Source organism: Strigops habroptila, unplaced genomic scaffold, assembly GCF_004027225.2.
Source record: "Strigops habroptila isolate Jane unplaced genomic scaffold, bStrHab1.2.pri NW_022045577.1_ctg1, whole genome shotgun sequence".
Classification (NCBI taxonomy): Eukaryota; Metazoa; Chordata; class Aves; order Psittaciformes; family Psittacidae; genus Strigops; species Strigops habroptila.
The window spans coordinates 296,126-321,144 of record NW_022651059.1 but is presented as its reverse complement, the minus strand read 5'-3'; the positions used below and the strand labels follow the sequence as shown (position 1 = coordinate 321,144).

At 60.7% G+C, this 25,019-nt stretch overlaps 3 protein-coding genes across 4 annotated transcripts; 2 read left to right on the top strand and 1 right to left on the bottom strand.

Moving 5' to 3' along the window:
- Window positions 1-15: 15 nt before the first annotated feature.
- On the top strand, window positions 16-3,443 carry LOC115602872 (protein FAM3A-like). 2 transcript variants are annotated; one of them, XM_030474312.1, is made up of 9 exons: window positions 16-97; window positions 1,559-1,663; window positions 1,806-1,829; window positions 2,042-2,165; window positions 2,244-2,302; window positions 2,594-2,644; window positions 2,766-2,850; window positions 2,968-3,094; window positions 3,185-3,443. In XM_030474312.1, the coding sequence occupies exons 1-9, from the start codon at window positions 85-87 to the stop codon at window positions 3,281-3,283; spliced, it is 687 nt and encodes a 228-aa protein (XP_030330172.1). In that variant the 5' UTR covers window positions 16-84; the 3' UTR covers window positions 3,284-3,443. The 2 variants fall into 2 exon arrangements, with proteins under 2 accessions (XP_030330172.1, XP_030330171.1); XM_030474311.2 differs by having other exon boundaries at window positions 2,968-3,439.
- On the bottom strand, window positions 2,820-14,827 carry G6PD (glucose-6-phosphate dehydrogenase). The gene is made up of 13 exons (XM_030474314.2): window positions 14,770-14,827; window positions 13,046-13,185; window positions 12,496-12,533; window positions 12,102-12,210; window positions 9,912-10,129; window positions 8,135-8,290; window positions 7,936-8,061; window positions 7,754-7,847; window positions 7,105-7,291; window positions 5,360-5,595; window positions 4,601-4,677; window positions 4,396-4,488; window positions 2,820-4,057 (listed from the first exon to the last, which is right to left on the bottom strand). The coding sequence occupies exons 1-13, from the start codon at window positions 14,810-14,812 to the stop codon at window positions 3,967-3,969; spliced, it is 1,608 nt and encodes a 535-aa protein (XP_030330174.1). The 5' UTR covers window positions 14,813-14,827; the 3' UTR covers window positions 2,820-3,966.
- A 163-nt stretch (window positions 14,828-14,990) lies between these two features.
- On the top strand, window positions 14,991-24,814 carry IKBKG (inhibitor of nuclear factor kappa B kinase regulatory subunit gamma). The gene is made up of 11 exons (XM_030474266.1): window positions 14,991-15,155; window positions 17,226-18,123; window positions 18,210-18,251; window positions 18,339-18,420; window positions 18,993-19,102; window positions 20,242-20,382; window positions 22,130-22,226; window positions 22,344-22,481; window positions 23,144-23,271; window positions 24,409-24,470; window positions 24,562-24,814. The coding sequence occupies exons 1-11, from the start codon at window positions 15,008-15,010 to the stop codon at window positions 24,672-24,674; spliced, it is 1,959 nt and encodes a 652-aa protein (XP_030330126.1). The 5' UTR covers window positions 14,991-15,007; the 3' UTR covers window positions 24,675-24,814.
- Window positions 24,815-25,019: the final 205 nt, after the last annotated feature.

The following is a 25,019-nucleotide window of genomic DNA, read 5'->3' as shown; positions in this document are numbered from 1 at the left end:
AGGGGAGGGCTCAGCACAGGAAGGGCGGGTGCAGCGCGGAGCCGCGGCCGGTGAGGCGGTACCGGGGGGGGGCCGGGCAGCGACATGCGGCTGGCGGGTACGGGGGGCGCTTGGGGGGCTCTGTGGGGTGGCTGTGGGCATCTATGGGGCAGCTGTGGGTCTCTGTGTGTCTCTAGTGGTCTCTATGGGGTGGCTATGGGGCGATTTGGGGCTCTATGGGGTGATTGTGTGTCTCTATGATGCAGTTGTGGGGCTCTCTGGGTCTCTAGTGGCCTGTATTGAGTGGCTGTGGGACTCTATGGGGTTGCTACAGGGTTCTATGGGGTACTAGTGGCCTCTATGGGGCATTTCTGGGGCTTTATGGGTTGGCTATGGGCATCTATGGGGAGGTTGGTGATCTCTATGGGGTGGCTGTGGGGCGGTTGGGGGGCTCTGTGTATCTCTAGTGGCTTCTATGGGGCGACTCGGGGCTCTAGGGGTGGTTGTGGGGTCTCTATGGTGCGGTGGGGGGCTCTGTTGGTCGTGGTGGGTGGCTATGGGCACCTATGGGGTGATTTGGGGCTCTATGGTGCGGTTGTGGGGCTCTGTGGGACTCTAGTGACCTCTATGGGGTGGCTGTGGGACTCTATGGGGCGGTTGGGGTCTCTGTGTGTCTCTAGTAGCTTCTATGGGGTGGATATGGGGCGATTTGGGGCTCTATGGGGTGGTTGGGGGTCTCTCTGGGGCAGTTCTGGGGCTCTATGGGTCTCTGTGGGGTGGCTATGGGCCTCTATGGGGCGGTGGGGGGCTCTATGAGGTGGCTGTGGGACTCCATGGGGTTGCTGCAGGGTTCTATGGGGCTCTAGTGGCCTCTATGGGGCAGTTCTGGGCCTCTATGGGCCGGTTGGGGGTTCTCTGTGGGGAAGCTGGAGAGATCTGTGGGACTCCGGAGTGGTTGGGGGGCTCTGCAGGGTGGTTTTGGTTCTCTGTGGGCCTCTGTGGGGCAGTTGTGGGCTCTATGGGGTGGCTGGAAGTTCTAAGGGGTGGCTATGGAGCTCTGGGGGGTTGCTGTGGGGCTCTATGGGGGTCCGTGGGGATCTAGGGGGTGGTTGAGAGTTCTACGGAGTAGATATGGGGCTCTATGGGGCAGTTGGGGGGCACTATGGGGCAGCCGTGATGTTCTATGGGGCAGTTTGGGGCTCTATGAGGTAGCCGTGGGGATCTACGGGACAGTTATGGGGGCACTATGGGCCAGCTGTTGGGTCCTATGGGGCAGCCATGGTGATCTTTGGGGCAGTTTGGGGCTCTATGGGGCAGCTGGGGGACTCTACGGGGCAACTGTTGGGTCCTATGGGGCAGCCATGCTGATCTCTGGGGCATTTTGGGTCTCTATGGGGCAGCCATGCTGATCTCTGGGGCAGTTTGGGTCTCTATGGGGCAGCTGGGGGCTCTATGGGGCAGCCATGCCAATCTCTGGGGCAGTTTGGGGCTCTATGGTGCAGTTTGGGGCTCTATGGGGCAGCTGGGGGGCTCGATGGGGCAGTTTGGGGCTCTATGGGGCAGCTCCATGCCCCCCCAGCCCCCCTGCGCCTGGCGGCCGCTCTCGGACTCCTTTGGCTCCTGGGCTGGGTCCTGCTGGGGCCCCCCCACGCCCCCCCGACGCTGCAGCGCCTCCTGCTGGCCCGTGAGTACACCGGGGGGGGGGCGCCCCCTAGCGGGGGGGAGGACTCACACACGGTGGGGGGGGGGGGGGGGGGGGTCACACAATTAGGGGGGGTTCTAATGTTTCCCCTCCCCCCCCTTCCCCCTCTATTCCCCTCCCCCAGGCCCTGAGACCCCCCCCACAGCAGGTACGTGTTGGGGGAGGGGCAAAGGGGGCGGGGCTTGGGGTGGGGGGTTGGGATTGGGTGGGGGAGGGGGTGGGGAATGGGAGTGGGGGTGGGGGGGGGGGAATGACCCCTATGGGGGGGGGAGCCCAAAGGGGTTTGGGGGCGGGATTTGGGGGGGAGGGGGCGGGGTTTGGGGAGGGGGCGGGGTTTGTGACGTAGCCCCTCCCCCCCAGCGCCCCGCCCCCCCCGCTTCAAGTGCGGGCTCCCCCGGCCCTGCCCCCCCGCCCATTTCGCCTTCCGATTGGTCAGCGGCGCCGCCAACGTCATCGGGCCCAAGATCTGCCTCGAGGACCGAGTGTGAGCCCCTCCCCCACCCCCCATCATCCCCCCCTTCCCCTCCCCTACCCCCCCATTGACCCTCCCCTCCCCCCCCAGGTTAATGAGCAGCGTCAAGAACAACGTGGGCCGAGGCCTCAACATTGCCCTGGTCAATGGTGAGGGGGGAGGGGCTCCATTCCCCTCCCCCACCCCTCCATTGGCTTCAATGGGAGGGGGAGGGGCTTAATACCCCTCCCCCCCCCCCTATTAGACCACAAGGGGGGGGAGGGGCTTTGTGACACGCTGCCCCTCCCCCCCAATGGGTCTCATTGTGCCCCCCTCCCCTTCCCCCCACACCATTTGGGGGTTGCTCCTCTCCCCCCCCCAATGGTGTATAACGGGGGGGAGGGGCTAAATACCCCTCCCCCTCACCCCTCCCCCCCCATTACTTGGGGGTCACCCCATAGGAGTCAATGGGGAGCTCATCGCCGCTCGCGCCTTCGACATGTGGGCCGGGGGTGAGTGAGGACAAAACCACTTTGGGGGGGGGGGATTTATTGGGGGGGGTCTCTCTATCAGTGGGGTGTCCCCCCCCCACCCCCCTTTGACCCACCCCCTATTCCCCCCCCCCCCCAACAGACGTTGAGGATCTGCTCAAGTTCCTGCGGCCGCTGCATGAGGGGACATTGGTGCTGGTGGCTTCGTATGACGACCCCGCCACCAAGTAACGATATGGGGCGATATAGGGCGATATGGGGCGATATAGGGCAATATGGGGCGATATAGGGCGATGGGGGGTCTAAAGGCCCCCCCCTTACCCCTATTTCCATCCTAATTCCAGGTTAACGGAGGAATCCCGGCGCCTCTTTGGGGAGTTGGGCAGCGCCGTCGCCATGGACTTGGCCTTTAGGGACAGTTGGGTCTTCCTGGGGGCCAAAGGGGTGCAGGAGCGAAGCCCCTTTGAGCAGGTGGGGCTCTATGGGGCACTTATGGGGCTGGGAAAGGGGGGGGTGTGTCACTTGGGGGGCTGCCCCATAGCGCTGGTCTCATCCCCACAGCACGTCCGGAACAGCCGCAGCTCCAACAAGTACGAGGGGTGGCCGGAGGCGCTGGAGCTCGAGGGCTGTGTCCCCCGCAGGGCCCCCGACCCACCGTGACCCATAAGTGCCCCTCCTCCCCGGACCCATAAGTGCCCTACTGGGACCCATAAGTGGCTCCCCCCCTACTTGTGGGGGAGTGGGAGGGGTCTTGGTATGTTCCCCCCCCATCACCACTGTGTGGCCCCAGGGGGCAAAATAAAGGCTGGGCCTGAATGGAGGTGGTTTGGACCCATAAGTGATGTGGGGCTGCCCCATAAGTACCGCAGGGGGGAATGATGAGCAGGGGCTGGTGTTAATGGGGGGTAATTAGTCCCGGGGGGGAGTTAATGAGGGGAGTAATTAGGGGGTGGGGGAGATCGGGGGTGCTTTGGTCCCAGCTTAGGTGGGGGCTATGGGGCAGGATGAGGTATCTATGGGGCACAATGGAGGTGCTATAGGGATGACTAGATGTCTAGGGGGTAGGATGGAGTGTCTATGGGGCAGGATAGCAGCACTATAGGGCAAAATGGTGGTGCTATAGGGCAGAATGGGTGCCTATGCAGCAGGTTAGCAGCTCTATGGGGCAGGATAGCAGCGCTATGGGGTAGGATAGCAGTGCTATGGGGCAGGAGGGGGCCTCAACCCCAGCCCAGGGGCCAGGAGTGTTGTTTAGGGGGAGGAGGCTGGGCTGTGGGGCAGGTGGAAGCCGGGGTGGGCAGGGTGGAGTATGGGGCCCATAAGCCGCTATGGGGCGCTGTGGGTCAGAGCTTGTGCGGGTTCACCCAGCGGTACGTGCCCTCGTAGAGGAACCCGGCGCGTTTCAGCAGCTCATCGGCCTCAGGGGGGCCCCGGCTGTGGGGGGGGGGGTGGAGCAGGTGAGGGGCTGCCCCATAGCAAGACCCCCTGACCCATAGCGGGACTCCCCTGCCCCCCAAACCACCCTATAGCCCCCCAACCTGCCCCATAACCCCCCCCAACTGCCTGCCCCACATCCCCCCAACCCCCCCCAAGTGTCCCCCCACCCCCCAACCTGCCCCATAGCACCCCCCAAACCACCCCATAGCCTCCCTTTCCACCCCCAACTCCTGCCCCAGGGTGCCCCCAGCCCCGCAACCTGCTCAATAGCCAATAACTGCCCCATAGCCCCCTCATCCCCTGCCCCATAGCACCCCATAAGTGCCCCATAGTACCTGCCAAACACATAGGGGATGGGTCTCTCCGCGCGCGCCTCGATGTTGTGCAGCAGTGGGGTGAAGATGCGCCAGGCCTCGCGCAGCTCATCACTATGGGGGGGCACCCCAAAATGACCCATAAGTGAGGGGGAATCACCCCAGAGGGACCCATAAGTGGGGGGGAACACCCCATAGTGACCCATAGATGGGGGCAGAACCCAACCTGCGCACAAAGTGCATCTGGTTCCCGCAGAACACATCCAGGATGAGCCGCTCGTACGCGTCCGGCAGCTTCACGTCCTGGGGGGCAAAGGGGGGGACATGGGGTTGGGGGGGGGGACCCCCTGGGGTTGGGGTCTCCAGCCCCATTTTGGGCTCCCCATGTCCCATTCTGGGGTCCCTATGTGCCACTTTGGGGTCTGCCTGTATCATTTTGATGCTTCCACGTCCCTTTTTGGGGTCTCCAGCCCTATTTTGTCTTCCTATGTCCTGTTTGGGGCTCTCCAAGGGCCATTTTTGGGGTTTCCAGGAGCTACTTTGGGGTCTCCAGCCCCATTCTGGGCTCCCCATGTGCCACTTTGGGGTCTGCCTGCACTGTTTTGACACTTCCACGTCCCTTTTTGGGGTCTCCAGTAGCAATTTCAGGGTCTCCAGCCCTATTTTTCTCCCTATGTCCCATTTGGGGCTCTCCAAGTGCCACTTTTGGCTTCTCCAGAAGCTACTTTGGGGTCTCCAGCCCCATTCTGGGGTCCCTATGTGCCACTTTGGGGTCTGCCTGTGTCATTTTGACGCTTCCACATCCTTTTTTGGGGTCTCCAGGCCCCACTTCGGATCCCTATGTCCCATTTGGGTCTCTCCAAGTGCCATTTGTGGCTTCTCCAGAAGCTACTTTGGGGTCTCCAGCCCCGTTTTGGTCTCTAGGTGCCCATTTTAGCTCTCTCCACGCCCATTCTGGGGTGTCTCGGCGGGGGGGGGATGTCACCTTGTAGCGGTTGCCATAGGTGAGGTCGAGCTCGGACTCCTCGGGGCTGAGGAAGAGGCCGGGTTTCTTGGTCATCATCTTGGTGTAGACGGCCTCGTCGGGCTGGACGCGCACCACCAGCTCGTTGCGCTTGCACTGGTGGCCGAAGATGTCCCCGGGCACGTCGCGGAACTGCAGCCGCACCTCGGCCTTGCGCTCGTTCAGCGCCTTCCCGCAGCGCAGCACGAAGGGCACCCCTGGGGGGCAGCAGCGGGGACGGGGCGTCAGCACCATGGACAGGGACAGCGCCGCCATGGAGGGGATGGGGCTTCAGCACCAATGGGCAGGGACAGCGCCGCCAAGGAGGGAATGGGGCGTTAGCACCACGGAGAGGGGCAGCGCCGCCATGGAGGGGACGGGGAGTCAGCACCATGGACAGGGACAGCGTCGCCATAGTGGGGATGGGGGGGGGGGAGGGGGGCTTCAGCACCATGGACAGGGATAGCGCCACCATGGAGGAGATGGGGCTTCAGCACCATGGACAGCCCTGCCATGGGGTGTGTGTGGGGCTTCAGCACAACGGACAGCGGTGGGGGGGTGGGGGGGGTGTGCTGGGGGGGGCTTCAGCACCATGGCCAGGGTCAGTAGGACCATAGAGATGGCGGCACCACGGCCAGGGACAGAATGGGCATCGTCATGGTTCTAAGGGTCAAGGGCATCGTCTTCATGGTCATGGTAATCATGGTCATGGTAATCATGGTCACCATGGTCATGCTTATAGGCATGGGCATCATGGTTATAAGGGGCAAGGCCATTGTCTTCATGGTCATGGCAATCATGGTCATCATGGTCATGGTCATCATCATGGTTGCAGTCATGGTCATCATGGTTTAAGAGTCAAGGCCATCATCTTTATGGTCATGGGAATCATGGTCATCATGGTTATAATGGGCAAGGCTATCGTCTTCATGGTCATGGCCATGACAATTATGGTTGCCATAGTCATAATGCTCAGGCCTATCATCATTATGGTCATCATCATGGTTGCAGTCATGGCCATCATGGTTATAAGGGTCAAGGCTATCATTCTCATGGTCATGGCCATGACAATTATGGTCACCATAGTCATAATGGTCATGGTCATCATCATTATGGTCATCATCATGGTTGCAGTCATGGCCATCATGGTTATAAGGGTCAAGGCCATCGTCTTTATGGTCATGGCAATCATAGTCACCATGGTCATGGTCACCATCAGGGTTGAGTCATGGTCATCCTAGTTATAATGGGCAACGAAATCATCCTCATGGTCATGGCCATGACAATCATGGTCATAATGGTCATGGTCATCATCATTATGGTCATGATCATGGTTGTAGTCATGGTCATCATAGTTATAATGGGCAAAGCCATCATCTTCATGGTCATGGCCATGACAATCATGGTCACAGTTGTCACCATCATGGTTGTAGGCATGGTCATCATGATCATGTTTATGATCATGGTCATGATGGTTGTGGTCATGGCCATCATCATGGTCATGATCATCATGGTCATGGGCATGGTCATGATCACTATGGTTATTGTCATCACCATTATCACCATGGGCATCATAACAATGGTCATCATGGTCATTGCTATGCTCATGATCATCATCATGGTCATGATGGTTGTGGCCACCATCATCATGGTCATTGTTACGGTAATAACGGTCATCCTCATCATGCCCCTGCCCATGGCCACCACGTCCCCCCCTTTGCACTCACCGTCCCAGCGCTCATTGGCCACATGCAGGATGGCGGCTGCAAACGTGGCCGTGGTGGAGCCGGGCGGCACCGTGGGGTCGTCCAAGTAGCCCTTGTGGGCCTCGGGGGGGCCCTCGGGGTTCCCCACGTACTGGCCAAGGACCACGTCCTCTGGCACCACCGGGCTGATGCACTTGAGCACCTTCACCTGTGGGGGGGGGGACATGGGGTGGGGGGATGTGGTTATGGGGCCACCATTGAGAACATGTGATGGGGATGTGGTTATGGGGCCACCATTGGGAACACAGTGATGGGACATGGTTATGGGGCCACCATAGAGAACATGTGATGGGGATGTGGTTATGGGGCCACTATTGAGAACATGTGATGGGGATGTGGTTATGGGGCCACCATTGAGAACATGGTGATGGGTTGTCGCCATCACGGAGGTAACAATGAAGGATGTGGCCATGGGGGCTGCTACTATTGAGGTCAAGACCATGGAGAATGTGGTTGTGGGTCATGGGCCCCACTGGGGACATGGCCATGGCCAGGCCATGGTCCCCATGACCATGAAGTGATGGTGTGAAGGGCTCAGGTGGGACCTGAGTGTGGTGTGGAGGGAGGTGACACCATGGGGACACGGTGGGGACATGGTGGGGACACGGACCTTCTCATCCCGCACATCATCGGGGTTGGTGGAGGCCGGTTTCTCCATGGCCACCAAGCAGAGCATCTGCAGGAGGTGGTTCTGCATCACGTCCCTGTGGGGCAGAGCCACGTGCTGGGACCACGGGACATCCCTATGGGGGCGGGTGGGTCGGATCTCCCCAAGGCCACCCTGGTCCTCACCGGATGATGCCGAAGTCATCGAAGTAGCCACCACGTCCCTCAGTGCCAAAGGGCTCCTTGAAGGTGACAACCACACAGGCCACGTTGTCCCGGTTCCAGATGGGGCCGAAGATCCGGTTCCCGAAGCTGGTGGGACGTGGGATGAGGGTGAGCAGCTGGTGTCACCTCCCGTGGCCCCCCCGATGTCCCCGTGTCCCACCGGAGCACCATGAGGTTCTGCACCATCTCCTTGCCCAGGTAGTGGTCGATGCGGTAGATCTGCTCCTCGTGGAAGAGGCCACTGAGATGGGCTGAGAGCGCGTCCGAGCTCGCCAGGTCCCGGCCAAAGGGCTTCTCCACAATGATGCGGTTCCAGCTGGACATGGGAACATGGGACATGGGGGTGACATAGAATCATAGAATCGTAAGGGTTGGAAAGCACCTTAAGATCATCTAGTTCCAACCCCCCTGCCATGGGCAGGGACACCTTGCCCTAAACCATGTGGCTCAAGGCTCTGTCCAACCTGGCCTTGAACACCGCCAGGGATGGAGCATCCACAACCTCCCTGGGCAACCCATTCCAGTGCTTCACCACCCTCACTGTAAAGAACTTCTTCCTTATATCTAATCTAAACTTCCTCTGTTTAAGTTTGAACCCATCACCCCTTGTGCTACCACTACAGTCCCTAATGAAGAGTCCCTCCCCAGCATCCTTGTAGACCCCCTTCAGATACTGGAAGGCTGCTATGAGGTCTCCACGCAGCCTTCTCTTCTCCAGGCTGAACAGCCCCAACTCTCTCAGCCTGTCTTCATACGGGAGGTGCTCCAGCCCTCTTATCATCCTCGTGGCCCTCCTCTGGACTCGCTCCAACAGCTCCATGTCCTTTTTATGTTGAGGACACCAGAACTGTACGCAGTGCTCCAAGTGAGGTCTCACAAGAGCAGAGTAGAGGGGCAGGATCACCTCCTTCGACCTGCTGTCACGCTTCTTTTGATGCAGCCCAGGATACGGTTGGCTTTCTGGGCTGCGACCGCACACTGAAGCCGGCTCATGTTAAGCTTCTCGTCAACCAACACCCCCAAGTCCTTTTCTGCAGGGCTGCTCTGAATCTCTTCTCTGCCCAGCCTGTAGCAGTGCCTGGGATTGCCCCAACTCAGGTGTAGGACCTTGCACTTGGCTTGGTTAAACTTCAGAAGGTTGGCATCGGCCCACCTCACAAGCGTGTCAAGGTCCCTCTGGATGGCATCCCTTCCCTCCAGCCTATCAACCGAACCGTCCCATGTCCTCATGGTGTCCTGTCCCTGTCCCATGCACTGATCCCAGATGTGGCAAGTGATGTCCCCGTGGTGTCCCCATGTTCTATCTCTGTCCCATGGCGTCCCCATGTCCTACCCCTGTCCCATGGTGTCCCTATCCCAGCCCCATGGTGTCCCCATATCCCTACCCCTATCCCATGCAGTGGCGGTGGATGTGAGTGTGATGTCCCCATGATGTCCCCAGGCCCCAACCCCTGCCCCATGCAGGCCTGGCTCCCATCCCCATAGTGTCCCCACGGTGTCCTACCCCATCCCATGGTGTCCCCATGTCCTACCCCTCTCCCATGGCACCCCCATGGTGTCCTACCCCTGTCCCATGGTGTCTCCGTGATGTCCTACCCCTGCCCCATGGTGTCCACCCCATCCCCATAGTGTCCCCATGGTGTCCCACCTTGCCCCATGGCATCCGCATGGTGTCCTACTCCTATCCCATGGTGTCTCCATGGTATCATACCCCTGCCCCATGGTGTCCCCATGTCCTACCCCTGCCCCATGGTGTCCCCATGGTGTCTTACCGTTGTCCCATTGTGTCCCCATGTCCTACCCCCACCCCATGGTGTCCCCATGGTGTTTTAACCCTGCCCCATGGTGTCCCCATGGTGTCTGCATTGTCCCCGGTGTCCCCATGGTGTCCCAGCCCTGCCCCATGGTGGCCCCACGGTGTCCCCATGGTGCCGTACCCCTGCCCCATGCAGTGCTCCCGGATGTGCCGGGTGACGGTGGCGTAGAGCCCCGGCGGCAGCGCCAGGTAGAAGAGCCGATGCGCGGCGGCGCCCCCCGGCAGCTCCCGCAGCGCCGCCTCCAGGCGCCGGAACGGGGCCTCGTCCCCGTAGTGCCCCTGCACGAAGCGCTGCCGCGAGAAGAAGCGCTCCAGGAGCGGCGAGTCCTCGGGGGACGCCTGCGGGGACAGGGACAGTGGGGGCGATGGGGGCAATGGGGGTGATGGGGGCAATGGGGGTGATGGGGGCTAATGGTGGCAATGGGGGTTAATGGGGATGTTGGGGGCAATGGGGGATAATAGGGGCAATGGGGGTTAATAGGGGCAATAGAGGTGATGGGGGTTAATAGGGGCAATGGGGGCAATGGGGGTTAATGGGGCAATGGGAGTGATGGGGGCAGTGGCGGTTAATAGGGGTGATGGGGGCAATAGGGGTGATGGTGGCAATGGGGGTGATGGTGGCAATGGGGGCGATGGGAGCAATGGCGGTTAACAGGGGCAATAGGGGCAATAGGGGTTAACAGGGGCGATGGGGGCAACGGGGGTTAATAGGGGCAATGGGGGCTAATAGGGGAAATGGGGGCAATGGGGGTTAATGGGGCAATGCGGGTGATGGGGGTTAATGGGGGTGACGGGGGTTAATGGGACAATGGGGGCGATGGGGGTCAATAGGAGCAATGGGGGTGATGGGGGCAATGGCGGTTAATAGGGGTGATGGGGGTGATGGGGGCAATAGGGGTTAATAGGGGCAATAGGGGTGATGGTAGCAATGGGGGTGATGGGGGTAAATAGGGGCAATGGGGGTGATGGTGGCAATGGGGGCGATGGGGGTGATGAGGGCAATGGTGGTTAACAGGGGCAATACGGGCAATAGAGGTTAACAGGGGCAATGGGGGCGACACGGGTTAATAGGGGCAATTGGGGCTAATGGGTGCAATGGGGGTGATGGGGCAATGGGGGTTGATGGGGCAAGGCGGGTGATGGGGGTTAATGGGGGTGATGGGGGTTAATGGGACAATGGGGGTGATGGGGGCAATGGGGGTCAATAGGGGCAATGGGGGTTAACAGGGGCAATGGGGGCGATGGGGGCAATGGGGGTTAATGGGGCAATGGGGGTGATGGGGGCAATGGCAGTTAATAGGGGTGATGGGGGTGATGGGGTCAATAGGGGTTAATAGTGGCAATAGGGGTGATGGTGGCAGTGGGGGTGATGGGGGTAAACAGGGGCAATGGAGGTGATGGTGGCAATGGGGGTGATGGGGGCAATGGCGGTTAACAGGGGCAATGGGGGCGACGGGTTAGTGGGGCAATGGGGGCTAATAGGTGCAATGGGGGTGATGGGCTTTAATGGGGCGATGGGGGTTAATGGGGGCGATGGGGGTTAATAGGGGCAATGGGGGTGATGGAGTTAATGGGGGCAATGGGGGCTAATAGGGGCGATGGGGGTTAATAGGGGCAATGGGGGCTAATAGGGGCAATGGGGGCTATGGGGATTAATAGGGGCAATGGGGGTTAATAGGGGCAGTGGGGGCAATGGGGGTTAATGGGGGCAATGGGGGCTAATAGGTGCAATGGGGGTTAATGGGGCAGTGGGGGTGATGAGGGTTAATAGGGGCAATAGGGGCTAATAGGGGTGATGGGGGCGACAGGGGTTAATGGGGGTTAATAGGGGCAATGGGGGCGACGGGGGTTAATGGGGGTTAACGGGCAATGGGGGTGACGGGGGTTAATAGGGGCAATGGGGGCTAATAGGGGCAACGGGGACAGTGGGGGCAACAGAGATGATGGGGGCAATAGAGACATGGGGATAGTGGGATATGGGGACAGGGGACATGGGGGCAGTGGGATATGGGGGCAACGGGGACGACGGGGATATGGGGACATGGGGGCAATGGGGATGATGGGGACATGTGGATATGGGGACATTGGGATATGGGGACGTGGGACATAGAGGTGATGGGGACATGGGGATGATGGGGACATGGGGATATAGCAACAATGGGGACATTAGGATATGGGGACATGGGACATGGGGCATGAGGAGGATGGGGACATGTGGATATAGTGACAATGGGGACATTGGGATATGGCGACATGGGACGTGGGGGCAATGGGGACATGGGGATACGGGACACGGGGCCGTTGGTGGCACCTTGAGGTGCGGCAGCGTCCGCTCCCGGATCAGCTCCACCGTCAGCGGGGATCGGGCGAAGCCGACAACGTGAATGTCCTCGGGGAGGAGCCCGTCCCGGAACAGCCACCTGCCAACAGGGACATGGGGACACCGGGGACACCGGGGACAACGCAGACCCCCCATCACAACAGAGCCCCCAGGGACACGGGTGGCCCCGGGGACACTGGAGACCTTTGGGGTCAGGGGTGGCTCTTAATGGGGACATTGGGGACAGGGATGACGCTGGTCACAAGAGCGGGTTTGGGGTCAGTGGGGACAAGGGACCCTGAGGATAGGGGTGACATTGGGTGGCATTGAGGGCTTTGGGGACATTGGGTGACGGGGGGACATTGGGGTGTCAATGGGGACGCACCATATCGTGGGGTAGATCTTCTTCCGAGCCAGGTCACCCTATGGGGGGAGAAAGAGGGGGGGGCCGAGGCTGAGGCCGGGCACAGCTCAGTGCAGCGATGGGGCTGCCCTTGGCCCCGCCCCTTCCCCTTGGCCCCGCCCCCTCCCTGATGCTGACTCATGCTGGGGGGGGCGGGGGCTGTGTCGGGGGCTCCCCCCCCCGCTCCCAAAATCAGGCCACCGGCCCCTCCCCCCCCCCCCGGCACTGGCCTCTTCCTGTTCCCCTTCCCCTCCCCCCCCATAGTGACCCACAGCCCCCCCCCCCACCCCACATATTGCCCCAATATAGCCCCCAGCCCCCTATATCCCCCCCCAGCCCCACATATAGCCCACTAGTATAGCCCTTAGCACCCCATATCCCAACCCCAGCCCCACAACTTACCCCCCCCAGCCCCACATATTGCCCCCTAGTATACCCCTTAGCACCCCATATCCCAACTCCAGCCCCACAACTTACCCCCCCCCCCACCAGCCCCACATATCCAACCCCCCAATTCCCCCCCCCAGCTCACAGAGGCCCCGAAGATGATGAAGATGTGGGGCTGGCCCCATAGGAAGGCCCCATCCTGGCTCAGCTCCTCCCGCAGCAGCCCACAGCCCTCGGTGCGGCTCCGACCCGGCCCCAACCCCAGCTCCGGCCCCGACATCGGCCCTATAGGGGCAGCGCTGGGACTCGGGGGGCAGGTGTGGGGCAGGTGTGGGGCAAGGCCGGAACTTGGGGGGCAGGGCTGGGGCAGGAGTGGGGCGCTGGGGGGGGCAGGATTAGGAGCTGGGAGGCAGGGCCCAGACCCGTTGGGCAGGATTAGGCAGTTGGGGGGCAGGGCCTGGAGGTGTGGGGCAGGACTTGGAGGTGGGGGGGCGGAACTAAGGACTTGGGGGGCAGAACCTTCCCCGCGCCCCCAAACAGCCTCTTGTTGCCCCCTACTGTTGACCCCCCGGACCCGAATTCACCCCTAGGCCCCCATTACCCCCCCATAGACACCCCATATCTCCCCATTACCCCCCATACACCCCCAATACCCCCCCATAGGCCCCCGGTAGCGCCCAAAGACACCCCATATCTCCCCATAGACCACCATAGACCCTCCATAGACCCCTATTTACCACCCAGGACCCCCATTTCCCCCCCACAAACCCCCATACACACCCCATATCTCCCCATAGACCACCATAGACCCCCATTTCCCCACTACAGACACCCCGCATCTCCCCATAGACCTCCATAGACCCCCATTTCCCACCCCAAGACCCCCATTTCTCCCCCATAGACACCCCATACCTCCCTACAAGCTTCCATAGGCCTCCATAGACCCCCATTTACCCCCTCAGACCCCCATTGCCCCCCATTTCCCCCCCCATAGACCCCTATTTCCCCCCCATAGACCCCCATTTCCCCCCCATAGACACCCCATATCTCCCTACAGGCTTCCATAGGCCTCCATAGACCCCCATACCCCCCATAGACCCCCATTTCCCTCCCATAGACCCCCATTTCCCCCCCAAGGACCCCCATTTCTCCCCCAAAGACACCCCGTATCTCCCCATAGGCTCTCATACCCCCCTATAGGCACCCCATTTCTCCCCATAGACCCCCATTTCCCCCGATATACCCCCATTTCCCTGTTACAGACACCCCATATCTCCTCATAGACCCCTATTACCCACCATAGACCCCTATTTCCCCCCCATAGACCCCCATTTCCCCCCCATAGACACCCCATATCTCCCTACAGGCTTCCATAGGCCTCCATAGACCCCCATTTACCCCCTCGGACCCCCATTGCCCCCCATAGCTCCCCATTTCCCCCCCATAGCCCCCCATTTCCCCCCCATAGACACCCCATATCTCCCCATAGGCCTCCATAGCCCCCTATTTACCCTCCCGGACCCCCATTGCCCCCCATAAACCCCCATTTCCCCCCCATAGACTCCCATTTCCCCCCCATAGACACCCCATATCTCCCCATAGGCCTCCATAGCCCCCCATTTACCCTCCTGGACCCCCATTGCCCCCCATAGCCCCCCATAAACCCCCATTTCCCCCCTATAGACCCCCAAAGACCCCCATTTCCCCCCCATAGACCCCCATTTCCCCCCCATAGACCCCCATTTCTCCCCCATAGACACCCCATATCACCCCATAGGCCTCCACAGGCCTCCATAGACCCCCATTTACCCCCTCGGACCCCCATATCCCCCCCCCCCCATAGCCCCCCATTGCCCTCCCCTCCCCCACCTGCCGGCTCCCCCGCTCCCCTCACGCTCGCGCGGCTCCCCATTTCCTGGTCCCCGGCCACGCCCCCTTCTCTGCCCACCAATCCCCGCCGAGCTTCGGTGGGGCTCCGAGCCAATGGGAAGGACGGGAGAGGGGATGGGGTGGCGGAGCAACCAATGGGAGGAGGCGGTGGGCGGGGCGGGTTCCGGCGGAAGCAGGAAGCGGGCCCATGAGCGGCCGGTGGCGGCGGGGCCCGGACATGGCGGCGGCCGCGGCGGGGCCCGGGGCTGGGCCCGAAGCGGGGCCCGCGGAGGAGGCGGCGGCGGCCGCGGCCGGGAGGGGCCCCGCGGAGCCGGGAGGGGCCGAGGCGCTGCAGCGGCTGCTGCTGGAGAACCGGGAGCTGAAGGGTGAGGGGGGGGAAATGGAGCGTCTGTGGTGGCCTGTGGGGAGAAATGGGGGGGGAAATGGGGGTCTATGGGGAGATATGGGGGGGAAATGGGGAGATATGGGGTGTCTATAGGGGGGAAATGGGGTTCTATGGGGAGATATGGGGCGTCTATAGGGGGGAAATGGGGGTCGATGGGGAGATATGGGGTGTCTATAGGGGGGAAATGGGGGTCTATGGGGAGATATGGAGTGTCTATAGGGGGGAGATGGGGATCTATGGGGGGAAATGGGGGTCCAGGCATGTAAATGGGGGTCTATAGAGTGTCTATGGTGGCGTATGGGGAGATATGGGGGGGAAATGGGGGGCAATGGGGATCTCTGGAGGGCAATGGGTGCCCAGGGGGGGAAAATGGGGGTCTGTGGAGTGCCTATGGTGGCCTATGGGGGGATATGGGATGTGTATAGGGGGGAAATGGGGTCTATGTGGGGGGAAATGGGGGGCAATGGGGGTCTATGGGGGGGAATGGGGGTCTACGGGGGGGCAGTGGCGTTTCTGGGGGGGGAAATGGGGGTCTATGGAGCGTCTATAATGGTCTATGGGGAGATATAGGATGTCAATGGGATGTCAATGGGGGTCTGTGGGGGGCAGTGGGGTCCAGGAGGGTAAATGGAGGTGTATGGAGTGTCTATGATGGTCTATGGGGAGATATGGGATGTCAATGGGGGGGAAATGGGGGTCTATGAGGGGCAATGGGGGTCCAGGAGGGTAAATAGGGGTGTATGGAGTGTCTATGGTGGCCTATGGGGAGATATGGGGGGTTATGGGGCTGATACTGGGAGGGATGGGGGGGGTAGTGGAGACACTCGATGGCATCGGGGGGGTGGCCTGGGGGGGTTGTGCTGTGTGTCCCCATGTCCCCATGTCCCATATCCCCACCCCTGTGTCCCACTGTTGCTATTGGGACGTGCTGTGTGGGTGCTGCGAGGGAGATTGTCCCGTATCCATGTCCATATCCCATCCCCATATCTCATATTCTATATGTTCCTCCCTATTCATACCTATATTCCTGTATTCTGGCACTATATTATGTGCGGGTCCTTATGCCATTCCCCCATCCCCTATGCCCCATCAACATTCCCTATCCATAACCCATATCCATGTCTATATCCATGTGTTACATCCATAGCCCATATGCGTGTTCCTGTTCCTTATGCCATACATCACATCTATATGCTGTATCCGTGTCCGCATCTGTGTTTATGTGCATATTCTATGTACTTGAATCCCATTTCTGTATCCCCTTTCTATATCCCACATCTATATTCTATATCCGTACCTACACATCCCTATTCTATATCTGTATCCCGACATCCATATGCTATATCTATACCCCTATGTTCATATGTTCATATCCTATACCATACCCCCATATCCATATCCTATATCCGTACCCCCATATCCATGTTCTGTATCCCTATCCCCATATCCATGCGCCATTCCAGCTGCGCTGCGCCACTGCACAGGCACTGCCAGGGGGCTTTATCCCCTCTCCACCCCCCACATCCCACCCCCCACATCCCATATTCCCCCCCCACCCCCCCATCCCACCCCCCACATCCCATATCCCACCCCCCACACTCCCCATCCCACCCCCCACATCCCACACCCCCATCCCACCCCCCACATCCCATATCCCCCCCCCACCCCCCCATCCCACCCCCCACATCCCATATCCCACGAACCACACCCCCCATCCCACCCCCCACACTCCCCATCCCACCCTGCACAACCCCCATCCCCCACCCCCACATCCCCCATCCCATCTCCCACCCCCCACATCCCACTCCCCACATCCCCCATCCCACCCCCCCACATCCCCCCTCCCACCCCCCACACCCCATATCCCATATCCCACATCCCACCCCCCCATCTCAGCCCCCCCCCCCACCCCCCACATCCCCCATCCCACCTCCCATATCCCACCCTGCACACCCCCCATCCCACCCCCCATATCCCATATCCCATCCCCCATCCCGCCCCCCACCCCCCATATCGCACCCCCCACCCCATCCCGCTCATGCCGTTGCAGCCGCCCTGCGCCGCTGCACGGACGCGCTGCGGGGCCGCTGCCAGGAGCTGCGGCGGCTCCAGGGGCTCCGTGGGGCCGAGCGGGAGCTGCTGCGGGGCCACGTGGGGCAGGCCCGGAGCCTGGTGCTGCGCCTGCGGGCCCAGCGCGACGCCGCCATCGCCGCCAGGGACACCGCCGGCGACACCGGGGCCAACAGTGACACCTCCGGGGCCAACAATGGCACCACCGGGGCCAACAATGGCACCGTGGTCACCAACGCCATGACCATGGCCACCAACAGCACCTCCATGGCCAGCAGTGCAACCACCGTGGCCACCAACAGCACCCCCACGGCCAAAAATGGCACCTCTATGGCCACCAATGGCACCTCCATGGCCAACACCACCACTATGGTCACCAGCGCCATGACCATGGCCACCAATGCCACCAGCACCGCTGCCATCTCCATGACCACCAGTGTCACCCCTATGGTCAGCACCACGGCCTCCAACGTCATTGCCATGCCCATGGTCACCAACGCCGCCGTGGTCACCGGCGCCGTGAACGTGGCCCCCAACATCACCACCATGGCCACCAATGGCAGCGCCATGGCCACCACCAATGTCATCAATGGCGCCATCATGGCCACCACCAGCACGGGCACCGCAGCCACCACGGTGCGTCATCACCCTCACCCCCATTCCTGTCCCCATACACCCCTCAATGTCCCCCCCCGTGTCCCCATGTCCCATCCCATCCCCTTCAATATCCTTCTGCATCCCCCCATGTCCCCAAACCCCTGCGTGTGCCCCCCATGTCCTCTCATTGTCCCCCCCACGTCCCCTCATTGTCCCCTCAGGGCCCACCAGAGGAACTGCCCCCCCCCCGCCCCAGCTGCCAATGACCCCGGTGACCCCAGGTGAGTGTCCCTGTCCCCCTTGTGTCCCCCCCTAACTTTGGGGACACCACAATGTCCCCAACCCCCCCCCCTTTGTGTCCCCACAGCCCCACAGCGCTGAGGCGGCGGCTGGCGGCGGCCGAGGCTGCGTGAGTCAATGGGGACAAAGGGGGACAAAGACGGTTTTGGGGGGTCGGGGGGGTCACTGAGGGGACCCCTTTGTGTCCCCCCCCCAGGTTGGTGGCAGCAGAGACACGAGCGGTGGAGGTGGCTCAATGCGCGGAGCTGCAGCTGCAGGCGCTGCGCAGGCAGCTGGAGGTAAAGGGACGCTTTGGGGACACTCTGGGGACGCTTTGGGGACGCTTTGGGGACACTCTGGGGATGTCTGGGGACGCTTTGGGGACGCTCTGGGGATGCTCTGGGGACACTTTGGGGACACTTTGGGGACGCTCTGGGGACACTTTGGGGATGCTTTGGGGCCGCTCTGGGGACACTTTGGGGACACTTTGGGGACACTTTGAGGACACTCTGGGGACACTCTGGGGACACTTTGGGGACACTTTGGGGACACTTTGAGGACACTCTGGGGGCGCTTTGGGGCCACTCTGGGGCCACTCTGGGGCCGCTTTGGGGACACTCTGGGGACGCTCTGGGGACGCTCTGGGGACGCTTTGGGGCCACTTTGGGAACACTTTGGGGCCACTGTGGGGACGCTTTGGGGACGCTTTGGGGACACTCTGGGGACACTCTGGGGCCGCTTTGGGGACACTCTGGGGACGCTCTGGGGGCGCTTTGGGGACACTCTGGGGACGCTTTGGGGACACTCTGGGGCCGCTTTGGGGCCACTTTGGGGCCACTCTGGGGGTGACACGTGTCCCGTGGCCCCGCAGCAGGACAAGGCCACGGTGCAGGCGCAGGTGACGTCGCTGCTGCTGGAGCTGAAGGAGAGTCAGGAGCTGCTGGAGAGCGGCCGGAGGGAGCGCGAGGACGTGGAACAGCGGTGCCGGGGGCCGGGACCGTGCCGGGGGGCCGGGATGGTGCCGGGGATGGTGCCGGGGGGGGCAGGAACCATCCCCCGGGTGATGTGGGGTGCCAAGGGGGTACCATGGGCTGAGACAGGGTGATGGGGTGCTCCGGTGGGGAGCTATAGGGTGCTGTGCGGTGCTACGGGTGTCTCATAGGGTGCTGTGTGTGCCTAGGGGGTGCTGTGGGGTGTCTGGGGGATGCTGTGCGGTCTCTGTGGGGTGGCTATGAGGGGCTGTGGGGTGTCTATAGGGTGCTATGGGGTGGCTGTGGGGTGCTGTGGGGTCTCTATAGGGTGCTATGGGATGTCAATAGGGTGTCTATGGGGTGCTGTGGGGTCTCTATAGGTGCTGTGGGGTGTCTATGGGGTGCTATGGGGTCTCTATAGGGTGCTAGGGTGTGTCTACGGAGTGTTATGGGTATTATAGAGTCGCTATGGAGTCTCTGTAGGGTGCTATGGTTAGGGTGCTATGGGGTGTCTATGGGGTGCTGTGGGTGCTATTGGGTGTCTATGGGGTCCTATGGGGTGTCTCTGGGGTGCTCTGGGGTGTCTATGGGTGCTGTGAGTGCTATGGGGTGCTCTAGGGTGGCTCGTGGGTGCTGTGGGTGCTCTGGGGTGTCTATGGGGTGTCTGGGGGTGCTGGGGGTGCTGTGGGGTGTCTATGGGCTGTCTCTGGGGTGCTGTGGGTGCTGGGGGTGCTCTGGGGTGTCTCTGGGGTGTCTATGGGGTGTCTCTGGGGTGCTGTGGGTGCTGTGGGGTGTCTATGGGCTGTCTCTGGGGTGCTGCGGGTGCTGCGGGTGCTGCGGGTGCTGTGGGGTGTCTATGGGCTGTCTCTGGGGTGCTGCGGGTGCTGCGGGTGCTGCGGGTGCTGTGGGGTGTCTATGGGCTGTCTCTGGGGTGCTGCGGGTGCTGCGGGTGCTGTGGGTGCTGTGGGGTGTCTATGGGCTGTCTCTGGGGTGCTGCGGGTGCTGCGGGTGCTGTGGGGTGTCTATGGGCTGTCTCTGGGGTGCTGCGGGTGCTGCGGGTGCTGCGGGTGCTGTGGGGTGTCTATGGGCTGTCTCTGGGGTGCTGTGGGTGCTGCGGGTGCTGCGGGTGCTATGTGAGTCCCCCGGCAGGGCGCAGGTGTCCCAGTCGCGGTGCCGGGCGCTGGAGGCGGCGGCCTCGGGCCACGCGCTGCAGCTGGATCAGCTGCGGCTGCAGGTGCAGAACCTGGAGACGGCGCTGAGGGTGGAGCGGCAGCGCGCCAGCGACGAGAAGTGAGCGGGGCTCCGGGGCTCCGGGTGACGCTGACACCGGGTGACAATGACACCGGGTGACATTGATACTGGGTGACACTGACACCGGGTGACGCTGACACCAGGTGACAATGACACCGGGTGACATTGATACTGGGTGACACTGACACCGGGTGATGCTGACACCGAGTGACGCTGACACCGGGTGACATTGATACTGAGTGACAGTGACACTGAGGAGTGATGCTGACACCGGGTGACGCTGACCCTGGGTGACATTGATACTGAGTGACAGTGACACTGACACGGAGTGACGCTGACACGGAGTGACGCTGACACTGGGTGACGCTGACACCGGGTGACATTGATACCGAGTGACGCTGACACCGGGTGACGCTGACACCGGGTGACACTGACACTGGGTGACATTGATACTGAGTGACAGTGACACTGAGGAGTGATGCTGACACCGGGTGACGCTGACACCAGGTGACACTGAGTGACCCACTGAGTGACAGTGACAGTGACACACTGGGTGACACTGACAGTGATACTGATACTGAGTGACACTGACACACTGACAGTGAATGATGGTGGTACTGAGTGACGGTGACGCTGATGGTGACACCGATACTGACACTGGGTGACACTGACATTGGGTGGCACTAACACTGAGTGACATTGGGTGCCACTGACAGTGACATTGAGTGACAGTGGCACTGACACTGGGTGACACTGATACTGACAGTGACACTGGGTGACACTGATAGTGACAGTGACACTGATACTGGGTGACACTGACACTAAGCGATAGTGACTGTGATACTGACTGACACACTGGGTGACACTGGCAGTGATACTGACACGGAGTGACACTGACACACTGATAGTGAGTGACAGTGACCATGACACTGATGCTGACACCGACACTGACACTGGGTGACACAGACATTGGGTGACACTAACACTGAGTGACATTGGGTGCCACTGACAGTGACAGTGACACTGACACTGGGTGACACTGATAGTGATGGTGACAGTGATACTGAGTGATGGTGACACTGAGTGACACACCGACAGTGACACTGACATCGAGTGACACACTGGGTGACACTGAGTGACACATTGAGTGACAGTGACAGTGACACACTGGGTGACACTGGCAGTGACACTGATACTGACACCGACAGTGAGTGATGGTGGCGCTGATGCTGACACCAACACCGACACTGATACTGAGTGACATTGAGTGACACTGACAGTGAGTGACAGTGACATTGAATGACAGTGACACTGACACTGGGCGCCACTGATAGCGATGGTGACAGTGACACTGAGTGATGGTGATACTGATAGTGAGTGACATGGTGACACTGATTCTTAGTGACATTGACAGCGAGTGACACTGATACTGGGTGACACTGAGTGATGGTGACAGTGACACGCTGGGTGAAACTGACACACTGTGAGTGAGTGACAGTGACACCAACACTGACACTGGGTGACACTGACACTGGGTAACACTGATAGTGAGTGACATAGAGTGACACAGTAAGCGACAGTGACATTGAATGATGTTGACATTGGGTGGCACTGACACTGAGTGACACTGACAGTGATGGTGACAGTGACACACTGGGTGACAGAGTGACACTGGCAGTGATGGTGACACTGACAGTGACACGCCGAGTGACACTGAGTGACAGTGACAGCTGCCGGTGATTACCGGGTGACCCTGTGTCCCCATCCCCTGTCCCCGTCCCCGCAGGCGGAAGCTGGTGCAGCTCCAGGCCGCGTATCACCACCTCTTCCAGGAGTACGACGCCCACATCAAGGCCAGCCTGGAGGGGGACAAGCGCAGCCAGGTGGGGACACCGCAGGGACATGGGGGGCACACAGGGATGGGGGGGGCCAGGACCACGTGGGGTCCCGTTTGAGGCCGCTGAGGCGGCCCCTGGGGCCGCGGGGTGTCGGTGGCGCAGGAGCTGGCCCTGGCGCGCGCCCGGCTCCGCGCCGCGGAGGAGGCTTTGGCGGCCAAACAGGAGCGAATCGACCGCCTGGAGGCCGAGGCTGAGGCGCAGCGAGTGCGGCTGGAAACCATCCCCGTGCTGCAGGCGCAGGTCAGCGCGGCCCCCCGGCCCCCCCTGGCCCCGTATACCCCTGTCCCACGTCCCCACATCCCCATATCCCTATGTCCTATATCCCCATGTCCCCATATGCCCGTATTCCCATGTCCTATATGCTTCTGTTCCCCATATCCCCATGTTCCATATCCCAATGTCCCCATATTCTTATATCTCCATGTCCCATATCCCCATGTCCCACGTCCCTATGTCCCACATTCCCATATCCCTATGTCCCATATCCCCATGTCCCCATATCTCCATGTCCCATATCCTTATATTCTCATATTCCCTTATTCCTATGTTCTATATCCTTATATCCTCATATGTCCATGTCCGATATCCTCCTGTCCCCCATATCCTCATGTTCCCCATATCCCCCTATCCCTATGTCCCTCTACATCCCCATGTCCTATGTCCCCATGTCCTATGTCCCCATGTCCCACGTCCCCATATCCTCATACCCCATATGCTCATATCCCCATGTCCCATGTCCCCATATGCTCATATCCCCATGTCCCACATCCCCGTATCCGCATGTCCCATATGCCTCTGTCCCCCATATCTCCATGTCCCCCATGTTCCCATGTGTTCATATCCCCACATCCCCACATCCCCATGTCCTGTCCCCGGTCCCCCGTTCCCACGTGTTCCTCCAGGCCGACATCTTCAAGGCAGACTTTGCTGCGGAGCGGGCGGCGCGGGAGCAGCTCCACGCCCAGCGGGAGGCGCTGCAGGAGGCGCTGGGGCAGCTGCAGCGGCGCCTGGAGGCCGAGGGGGCGGCGCGGTGAGACCCCGAAACCCCCCGAAACACCCAAAACCACCCCTAGAACATGACAAAACCACCCCGAAACACCCAAAACCACCCCTAGAACATGACAAAACCACCCCGAAACACCCAAAACCACCCCTAGAACATGACAAAACCACCCCGAAACACCCAAAACCACCCCTAGAACATGACAAAACCACCCCGAAACACCCAAAACCACCCCTAGAACATGACAAAACCACCCCGAAACACCCAAAACCACCCCTAGAACATGACAAAACCACCCCGAAACACCCAAAACCACCCCTAGAACATGACAAAACCAAGCCAGAACACCCCAAAACCACTCCTAGAACGACAAAACCACCCCAAAACACTCAAAACCACCCCAAAACACCTCGAAACACCCAAAACCACCCCAAAACACCCAAAACCACCCCTGAAACATGCCAAAACCACCCCAAAACACCTAAAACCACCCCAAAACACCTCGAAACACCCAAAAACACCCCAAAACACCCGAAACCACCCTTAAAATATGCCAAATCCAAGCCAGAACACCCCACACCACCCCGAAACCACCCCTAGAACATGCCAAAACCAAGCCAGAACACCCCAAAACACCCAAAACCACCCCAGAACACCCCGAAACCACCCCTGAAACATGCCAAAACCAGGCCGGAAAATCCCAAAACCACCCCAAAACACCCCAAAACCACTCCTAGAACATGCCAAAACCAAGCCAGAACACCCTGAAACCGCCCCAAAACCACCCCTAGAACATGACAAAACCAAGCCAGAACGCCCCAAAACACCAAAAACCACCCCAAAACACACTGAAACCACCCCTGAAACATGCCAAAACCACCCCAAAACACCCAAAACCACGCCAAAACTTACCCCACGGACCCCAGAAAACCCCATGAGGACCCCAACCCTCTACTGAGCCCCCCCAAACCCCACAGCCACCCCCCCTCAGCCATCCTCATCCTCCTCCATCCCTCCTTCAGCTCTTCCACCCTCCCATAACCCCCTCGAAACCTCCTTGAGACCCCCCCAAACTGACTCAGGAGCCCCCAAAACTTGCCCAGACCCTCTCCCAACATCTCCCTGCACCCCAAAACCCCAAATCTCCCCCCCTCCCCCCCCCAGGATCCGCATGGAAGAGATGAGGAACCGGCACTCGGACCTGCGGCCTCCGGCCACGGTGGGGGGTGAGTATTTGTGTGGGGGACACACACACCCCCCAAACCCCCCTTTTTGGGGGGCAGGGGGTGATGTTGTTCCCCCTCCTCCTCCCAACAGGTTTTGGGGGTCCCCCCCCTGAGGAGGAGCCCGACCTTTGCTGCCCCAAGTGCCAGTACAAGGCCCCCGACATGGACACGCTCCAGATCCATGTCATGGACTGCATCAAGTGAGGGGGGGGACACCCCCAAAATGCCCCCCCCACCCCCACAATCATGGAGGGGGTTCCCCCAAAGTGGGGGTCCCCCAAAATTGGGGTGTTGGGGGGGGTGGTTTCCCCATTAAACACGATGAACACAGGGGGAAAAACTCAGATTCGCTCTTTATTGCCCCATTGCTGGGGGGCTCCTGGCTCCCCCCCCCCCCAAATCCACCCTCCTTCCCCCTTCCCCTCCCCCCCCCATTGAGGGGGTTCATCAGCCTCCCCCCGCCCCATGGTGGGCTTTTGGGGGGCGGCATCATGAATGGAGGGGGGGGGTTTGGGGTGTCTTGGTGTGTTTTGGGGTGCTGGGGTCAGG

Excerpts from the sequence above, each read along its gene's own strand:
- LOC115602872 (XM_030474311.2), top strand. Across the intron at positions 2,303-2,593 it reads CAACATTGCCCTGGTCAATG|GAGTCAATGGGGAGCTCATC; the intron begins GTGAGGGGGGAG and ends GTCACCCCATAG. Across the intron at positions 2,851-2,967 it reads TATGACGACCCCGCCACCAA|GTTAACGGAGGAATCCCGGC; the intron begins GTAACGATATGG and ends TCCTAATTCCAG.
- G6PD (XM_030474314.2), bottom strand. The coding sequence starts at position 14,812 with ATGGGGAGCCGCGCGAGCGTGAGGGGAGCGGGGGAGCCGGCAG. Across the intron at positions 8,291-9,911 it reads GAGCACTGCATGGGGCAGGG|CTGGAACCGCATCATTGTGG; the intron begins GTACGGCACCAT and ends TCCCATGTCCAG. Across the intron at positions 8,062-8,134 it reads CAGAACCTCATGGTGCTCCG|CTTCGGGAACCGGATCTTCG; the intron begins GTGGGACACGGG and ends ACGTCCCACCAG.
- IKBKG (XM_030474266.1), top strand. The coding sequence starts at position 15,008 with ATGGCGGCGGCCGCGGCGGGGCCCGGGGCTGGGCCCGAAGCGGGGCCC. Across the intron at positions 18,124-18,209 it reads AATGACCCCGGTGACCCCAG|CCCCACAGCGCTGAGGCGGC; the intron begins GTGAGTGTCCCT and ends GTGTCCCCACAG. Across the intron at positions 24,471-24,561 it reads GCCTCCGGCCACGGTGGGGG|GTTTTGGGGGTCCCCCCCCT; the intron begins GTGAGTATTTGT and ends TCCTCCCAACAG.